Below are 9,066 nucleotides of genomic sequence, written 5' to 3'. Positions count from 1 at the left end.
GTTTCTGTTTTTCAGAGTTCGTTCACGCCTCCAGAATGTAAAAATATCCAAGGAAGTACCATTAGGAAGCAATGAAATTCAGAGCTTCTGTGGTTATTCCTTTTTCTGATTGTTTCTTTTCTTTGCCCAAAATGGATGATTTCTATATCAAATTGTTTATTCGTATTTTTTTTTTAATATTCCTTGAGATTTTCAATCAACTCGATTTCGAATTTTTTACCACCCGATCTTCTGGTTGACGTCGTTAAGAAAGAGGAACGAGTGCACAGGAAGCATGGTCGGCGTGAGCATGATTAGATCCGGTCTGCCCGATGACCTTGCCAGTGATAATAGCGGTTCGTTAAGGTGGTTGCAGTCTTGGTTTGCTTCTGTTTCGATTTCCAGCGAACTCGTCAGCCGGCATGGCTTCCGAGATGCTCCCCCTGAAACAAGTCGAAGGGAAATAATTAATGGACTCTCTGTTCGATTGTACGTGGATGACAAGCTGACCGTAAAAAGAAATATACAAATACGATTAGAAAATATAATCCGAACCCCTTTCGGTTTGATCTGAAGGTTTCTTTTTCTAGATGGAACCAAAGATTCTTATCTGGTTTATGGTGAGCTAAGGAACTCTTTGAAAACAGCATTTATAACTTTCGAAAAAGAGACAGGTATTTCTTGCGCGAACAATTGAATAATTAATTCGTTCTCTAAATATCCTTATCTGTTGTTCCTAAAATACATAATGATTGGAAGCTTCTTACGGGAAGCGCAATCAGCCGCTGATATCATTGAAGTCGAAACGCCATTAAAACCATATTACGATTCGCATGCGACATGCTCCATTCATGAAAACACAAAAGTAATAAACAAGTACAAATCAACGAAATAAATCCTCCGAGAACGAGACGTTACAGGAATTATACCATTGCGAGGATACAAAAGACTTGCTCATGAGCTACTTCCTTCAAGTAGTCGAGCGGTGTATTTTCCGGTCGTTAACTTCCATATAATGGGATATTAAAGAGTACGGATACAACGCTGCTATTTTTCAACTGTTCATTGTCAAATTACGCAGCGGGAATCGTTGCAGCGACAAAACTGTAACGACTCGTACCTGCGTATCTTCCATTTAGCTGCGGTAAACGTTGACTTGTCTGCGTTTTTTTTTTTCACTTCCTCGTTACGGAAACCAGGAAAAGTGATTCACAATACAGTTTCTAACTGTACTTCTCGCGATTCTTTCTTAGAAACAAGCAATTGCTTCTTTTCAATTTCCTAAATCTATAATAAAACAGTCCATTCCTTGAATAGAAATTAACTTTAAAACTTTAGGCGCATACATTGTACGTATCGTATGTATGTATTTTGATTTGAAAAGAAACGCGGCAAACGCCTTTGAAAAGACGTTAGGTTTTCAACGCCTTAACTAACTTAATTCCAGCGAGTTGTAAATCTGCTGCATCTCCAACATCTGAATATCAATCTTTTACAATGACTTGTTCTCCAATTTATTAAAATTACATCTCTCCCGTTGCACCGACCTTCTTTAAAGGTTCCCGCGGCAGGTTGAACCCGCATCACGTATCTTCCCTCTTCCTTCCACCCCCTGTTCCCTTTCTCTTTCTATCGGACGGGAAGAGCGGGAACGCTTAAAACGCGCGAATCACGCGAGCGCCTCACGATTTGCGAAACATCACGTGAAAATCACCGATCCGATCTCCGTGCGCGCGGTGCACCGTGGGGGTAACGATTAAATCGACAGGATATACTTTATTGGCTATTCCGTTATTACAGGCTGTAGTTGGCGGGGAAATAGTCACTATGGATCGATGAACTCCATTGTAACAACGCACCTTCGAATTGCATCGGAAACGCTTCTGTATTGCGTCCACCGTATAACCTATCATCGTGTGTTTAGGGTAAATCAGTGGATCGGAAGTTACGTTTCTATGTTTCTCGCCTGTCAGTATAACACTGTGCAAGAGATACAGCAAGATCCTAAAATCATTCGAGTACAAGTAGCGTAAAATGGTCGTTTAAATTTCAATAAATTAACTATTCATACGTTAATTGTACGCGGTCAGGATTAAGGGGTACGGCGATGGAGAAGATTTTGTTAGCTAGATGTTGAGTAAATAATCGAAGATGATAATTTTATAAATGTTTCGTATTTATGATGATGGAAAAGATTTAATTTGAGTTACGTTACGTTTGAATAAGATAGACTTTTCCAAGAGTGGAGGATTTGTAGAGATAGTGGACGTAATAGTAGTATGATTTAATACTTGATGTGTCTTTTTTTTCTTTGACATATAGGTCACTGTGGGGAGTAATATTGATCTAGATATAACTATCTTTTCTGAGAAGTACGTATATGCTTATGGGAACTATGTTTGGTTAATCAATAGAGCCATTCTTTTGAGAAATTGAATCTAGAAGAATTCGACGATACTTTGCCTTGTTTCAATAGTACATCATTTTAAAGAAACGCCTGCGATTATAGTATATAATTGCACATAGGTATATGCAAAATTGCATTTTCAAATAATTAAATAAAAAATATAGGAATGTATCAATGGGAAGAATATTTGTTAAAGATCTTTCCTTTCTAATCAAATTCGTCCAACAACCCCATTCTCGTCAAACATAAAATGAACGATGCCTTTCTCAAAGAAACAAGAAGAAAATTGCTGTCGTTCTAAAGTTCTTCTCCATTGCTAAATTACCGTTCGTGTTTCTAGTTACACTCCAATTATTCGATTGTAAGAAGCAAGCAATCCCTCCATCCAAGGGCTAGATATAGTTTCTCGAGTAGTTCTCTTCAATACCGTTATATCGATGAACTCTTTTTGAATAAAGTTCACATTTATAAAGCAAACACAATAAAATACGACAGGACAATTGTAATCGATAAATAACATTTTATTAGGATATTATAAGAAGCTAAGATATCGAGTTCTAATTGTGAATATCAAGCGCTCGTCGTTTGAGGAGATTACCAATATTTTCTTCCTTAACAATATCAATTACGAAGTTTCGATACCGTTTATGACATTAAGATCTCTTGATAAAGTTGTTTCGTTAAAATCTTACTGTTCCTAGGGAAAATATATAGTTAATATATATAGTTAAATATATATAGTTAAAACCGGAATATATATAGTTAAAACTTCCAGAGGAGCATCTCGCAGACAAATTATTGATTGTTAGTGTCGATTGACTGTAATCGATATTTGGTGCGTGAAGTTGTATGTTTCGTGAACCTGCGTTGATACAGGGATTCTGTTGCAAATCATAAACTAAAGAGCCACTGGTCAAGGTGAAAGAGGTTCAATAAATCCAGTGTTAGTGTAATTTGACACTTTATGTGCACCGGGTGTATGCAAACAGAGTTTGATGTTCTGAACACCACGGTTGTAAGATTTTATTGAGACCCCAGTATTGTATCCGCACGGTGTGACCCTCTGTTGATGATTGCCCTCTCCACCAGCCGTTTAGTCTCATCTGTCTATCGTGCCTTACCGGCCAGGGGGTTTCCCTAACATCTGAGATATCAGATTTGCAGCTCGGAGAGGACAGATAATTCGGAATATCCCAAAGAAGGGCAAGGTACTGGCCGAGCCCCAAATCACTTACATAGAATTATTTACATAGAATTACTTACATAGAACAATCACTTACATAGAATTTTTTTTTCTTTTCTTTTCTTTTCTTTTTTATTTTCTTGTTGAAATTATAATTAATTCTCACGTCGAGAATTTTCAGTTACTTTACTTAGTATTATGCAGTGTTAGCTGATTATTAATAATAAGTTAAGACTTATTATAGATAAATATAATTTACTCACATAAAATAAATTCATTTAATTAATTATGAGATTAATTCACTTACATAATTATGACATACAAGTAAATTTTATAACCACAAATTTTTGAATGTTATACTTTGAATCTGTTCTTACATTTAATTTTAATTTTAATTTAAAAAAAAACCTTACAACCAGTACCTCTAAAATATTCAATAAAAATTCTGATGAAACATTAATTGAAACATCTAAACGCAACAGAGAATGGATATAATTATACAATTTTCCAATATTTCAACATTCATTCATGTACATCGATTTTTATTATCACATTTGTTTCATATCTGAAGAATATGTATTTGTTGGCATCAAAATATTCTCTGTTTCAATCCTTGGTCATTTTAGATCGAGACTTCAAAATCTTCTTGATTAAAATTCTTAAATTTTTTTAAATGAGAATCATTAATTAGAGGACAAAAAGTTGTTTCAATTATTTGAACATTCTGCTATTCATACAATAACATATTTCATTTTAAATTAAAACGAGAATAAATACTATTGTGTATAAATTTAATAGAACGACACACGTGATTTGTAGTCAACACTGTGACAGTTTGTGCAATTACCTTTTAATCGAGTGGAAACGAGAGCATTTTCAAATTTCTATTAACCAACGGTATTATCAATCAATTTTAACAATGATTGAAGGTTGCAAAATTAAATATAAAATGATTTATTAATAGCATACGTAGTGTTAAATTTGCAAACAAGCAGCGTATCTTTTAAGAATAATAAAGACACCAGAAAATAAAGATAATATTCTAATTACATTGCAAATTAATGAATAATTTAAGAAATGTATTTTTGTTATATTAATGTATCACAGATTCTAGGTAAAGTATTAATTTAATTTACTTATTACTTAGGAGATTGTATTTGAAATATAATTACAATTTGTAAGGTGTAATCAGCACACCTTTAAGCTAGTAGATATTTGGTAGCAGTTCTCAAGTCTTTGTGCAATATAGCACAATTGAGTTTAACCGAGTTTAATCCCTTTGACCAGCCAGCTTCCAATTTCATTTATGGCATAATCTCCTGACAATTTCATGCCCTTCAGAAGAAACACAATGTCCTATTATCGTTTTGTGATTGTTGAATATGATCACTCTAGCGTTTTAATCTCCTTTCTATGTATGATGCGGGTATACCGTTTTCTGTTGTTTTTAGATTCAAGTGACGAAAACTTATGAAATGATATTTTAAGTTTAAACTGATCAATTAATTTAATTAATTGATTTATTGTAGCAACAATGGTAAATTGTTTAAATAGAGAAAGAAATTTACAACGAAAAATGTATGAATGTAATATTTGAAATCTAAAATGATAAATTATTATGCGAAAATAATAAAACTCGCAATGTCAGCACATGGTCTCATTAGAACGTGTTTAACGAGCGTAGCGTAGGCGTGAAAATGAAAACGTTGAGGCTCTCGTGGTGTAAAAAGGCTAAATTCCTCATAAAAATACAAGAAATGAGAGGGAACGTTCGCCCTTAAACACATAAAACCAAAAAAAAAGAAAAAAAATAGAAAAGGAAAAAAACCACAAATTTTAGTGAAGCTATTTTACTGAAACTTATTATATCATTTTAACAGCTATATATAAAACGTTGAATTATTTCCTTTCGCGCAGAGCAATTTTATTTCAAATTTCTAGCTTCAGAATGATAATTACGTATTTGTAATTATCAACAAGCTTTAAAAATATGGAATATTCAGCCAGATGAAATATAGGTAAAGTATTTAGAAGAAAACAGATTGAAATGTTTTATGTAAAACGATTAAATTAAGTGGTTGAGTTTGAAAATTTGACTCGGTTTAATAATTCAATGGAAAAAATATTCGCCCTATGAAAAAAAATTCATGTTCCTGTCGATATATCGGCGAGGTGCTCCTCTACTTTCGACTGCTCTGCAATTCAAATGCAATACTCGAATATACATGGCGAAAGAAATAGAAATTGAGTAATTTAAGGGAACCAATTACTCTCGCGTCGACGTAACTTCAAAATGTTTCACGTGTCGGTGTTTGCGAAATGAAGTTCGTCGTTATCCGATTAACACGCTTGCAGATGCGTTCTTTTTGTTGCAAAGTAAATGAACAAATTGTGAACAAATAATGTTTACAATTACATCAAAATTAATGTCCTAAACTTTACCAAGAATTATTAAAAATCCCTGCGTATTGCTTACGTAATGTTGATATTGAGTAGTACCATACATAACCTCAACATTATGATACTTACAAACATCGCTAAACAAGTAGTGCGAACGATGTCGAGTAAGTATTCACTATGTAAAAAGTATTTATAGATAAAAAGTATGGGAAATATATAACCGAATGTATTTAACTTTTCCAACATTTTAGCATTTCGCTTGGCGTTGGTACAACTTGAAGTAAATGAAGTAAAACGCAAAAATGTAGAGCGGGCAGTTTCCTACATTTCTAGCGCAAAAGAGCACAATGCTGATATTATAGCTCTTCCTGAATGCTTTAATTCACCATATGGAATACGTAATAATTTGTTTTTTTTTTCAATAATTTACTATGTGTGTAACAACTATATAGAAAAAGTAAAAGTAGACAAATTACCTTACCGTTTATACTTCCATAAAGATTGTGAATTGAGTCGAGAATATAGGATTTCCCCATTTTCATGATTATCGTGATTTTTGTATAAATATATTTTTTAAGATACTAATAATTAGGTACTTATAAATTAGTATTATCAATTATTTTGCATTTATAATTCCGCCTCTAGTATAACTGTTAATTGAAAACTAACTTTATGTTTCAAAAAGTACTAGCAAAGTCGTTGAGTAACAAGCCACTGATACTAACACAAATAGCATTGTCGTAATTAAATATTTCTAAATATTCATTTTTCATTTTGAACCTGTAGAAACAATTTATTATATATACTATTAGCTAAGTAATTGCATTTTTAATTAAGTCGAAATATAAAACTTAGTTATTTTAATAATTTAAAAAATAAAAAACTGGCAAACATTTCAATTTAATTTATGGTTGGAACAAAAGACAGTTATTTTTCATTAATTGAAATATTGCAATGCAGAGTACTTTCCAAAATACGCCGAGAGTATTCCTGATGGTGAAACGAGCGTTGCTTCATCGAACGCAGCTAAAGAAAACAACATCTATGTAGTTGGTGGTACGATGCCTGAAATAGAGGGCGCTAAATTGTACAATACCTGTACTATTTGGGGTCCCGATGGAACTTTGATAGCAAAACACCGAAAGGTAAGTAATATATTCCTTTATGGCTTTGAATTTGAAAATATTGGGGTGAAGAAAGTGACTCTATCTAGGAATAATTTAGGAATATACATATGTACATACGTATACTATAACCAATTCTATAATTTACGGTTTATAAAATACGTTATGATACGGGAAACGCCCATTTTTGTTGTAATGTGTAATATAAATTTTTCACATACTTAAAATATTATTCTACTTATTTTTTCTCCTTTTTAAACATTATTAAATGATAAGATTTTTTAATAAAAGAAAGTGATAAAAACGCTGTCAGTTATTAAATAAAAAATAATTAAAGTTTAGGAGTTGGTAACTTTGATATTAAATTACAAAAGTTGCAGCAATAGAATTAGCGACCACATTTTTATGTTATTAGGTACATCTATTCGACATCGACATTCCTAATAAGATTACTTTTCGAGAGAGTGATTCACTCAGTCCTGGTAACTCCCTAACGACGTTCGATGTGAAGGGCTGCAAAATAGGTATTGGCATTTGCTATGATATTAGATTCGAGGAAATGGCACGCATTTATCGGAACAAAGGTACAGTAACTTAATCGATCAATACTTAACTAGCAAAAAATTAAATATCTTTCTTAAATATATTCTATATAAAATTAATATAATCTGTAACTCTGTATAAAAAGAAGCTTAATTTAAAAAACCAGTATATTTGCTGAAAATGAAACAAATAAAAGAATTAAAAGCACAATAAGAGGACTGTCCTCGCATATTCAGAAATGATGGAATGTGAACCGTGCAACTACGAAGTTAATTGGTATTCGGTGGCTTCATATTTCCTGCTTCTCTGGGTTAGGTTGCCAAATGCTGATATATCCAGCGGCATTCAATATGACCACTGGACCACTGCACTGGTCATTACTTCAGCGTTTCAGAGCGAATGATAATCAATTATACGTTGCCTGCATATCACCGGCTCGTGTTCCTTAAGCAAGTTACGTCGCATGGGGAGATACACAGTTGACCAATCCCTGGGGAAAGATTCTTTACGGTTTGGAAACTCAAGAGAATATGGCAGTCACCGATATCGGTAATTTACAGCTTAAAATTAAAAGCGAGAGATCCATGATGTAATTAATTTTTAGTCTCGTTAATTTATCGATTTAGCCATCTTCCTCTGTATTTGTTGAATTTATTAGTAAGCATTACTTATTACTTCGTATGTTTCTTTTTTCTATCAGATCTAAAAGTTGTTGAGGAAGTAAGGGCTCAGATACCTACATTTTCTCAGAGACGTACAGATTTGTACGACACTGTCTGTAAGAAGGAGTAACTCTACACTAAAACAGAAAATGTTTTTTTATAATATTTCTACTACGATATCCTTTTTTTGTGAATTATTACTAATTTCTTATCATTTGTACTGAATGAATGACTCAATTAAGAAAAAAAGAAAAACGTTATAAATAATAATCTGTATATCTTGTGTATCAACATGTAATTGGATATTATAATAATATAGAATAATAATATAGGAGAATAATAATATAGAAAAAAATACATGCTTTTAAACACCTTTAATATCAATCACATAAATTGTTATAATTCACAATGATTACGCATACATAAAAGACCCCTTGATAGTAAAATTTACGATCAAAAGGCAATTACGTATCGTTTAACAACATTTAATTTATAACACCTTTTAAACATTTAGACAGATTAACACATAACACTTCTTATATATATACATCAATTCGAAGTTATCAGCTTGGAGAAATTGGTCGATTAATACCTGTAGATTGTCTGTCTCGATGAAAGACTTAAAGAGAGCAAAAACATGATAATGCCGCTAATATAATATTCCTTCTTTCTTGTATCTGTCTGCCTCTCAGGTCGTTTTACTAATTACAATAAGTAATTTCGACTTCTTTGCGCTCTCTTTGAACGCATTCGAGACCGAAAGAAATT

At 32.6% G+C, this 9,066-nt stretch overlaps 1 protein-coding gene across 2 annotated transcripts; it reads left to right on the top strand.

The window, feature by feature from the left end:
- Window positions 1–4,045: 4,045 nt before the first annotated feature.
- Window positions 4,046–8,676, top strand: LOC126870311 (omega-amidase NIT2-like). 2 transcript variants are annotated; one of them, XR_007691272.1, is made up of 6 exons: window positions 4,046–6,133; window positions 6,221–6,367; window positions 6,930–7,114; window positions 7,509–7,677; window positions 7,952–8,185; window positions 8,337–8,676. XR_007691272.1 is itself a non-coding variant. In XM_050627895.1 (5 exons), the coding sequence occupies exons 1-5, from the start codon at window positions 6,049–6,051 to the stop codon at window positions 8,083–8,085; spliced, it is 720 nt and encodes a 239-aa protein (XP_050483852.1). In that variant the 5' UTR covers window positions 4,046–6,048; the 3' UTR covers window positions 8,086–8,676. The 2 variants fall into 2 exon arrangements, 1 of the variants encoding a protein (XP_050483852.1); XM_050627895.1 differs by having other exon boundaries at window positions 7,952–8,676.
- The last annotated feature ends 390 nt before the right edge of the window (window positions 8,677–9,066 follow it).

This window comes from Bombus huntii, chromosome 10 (genome assembly GCF_024542735.1).
Source record: "Bombus huntii isolate Logan2020A chromosome 10, iyBomHunt1.1, whole genome shotgun sequence".
Taxonomy (NCBI): Eukaryota; Metazoa; Arthropoda; class Insecta; order Hymenoptera; family Apidae; genus Bombus; species Bombus huntii.
This window is presented reverse-complemented; position numbering and strand designations above follow the sequence as displayed.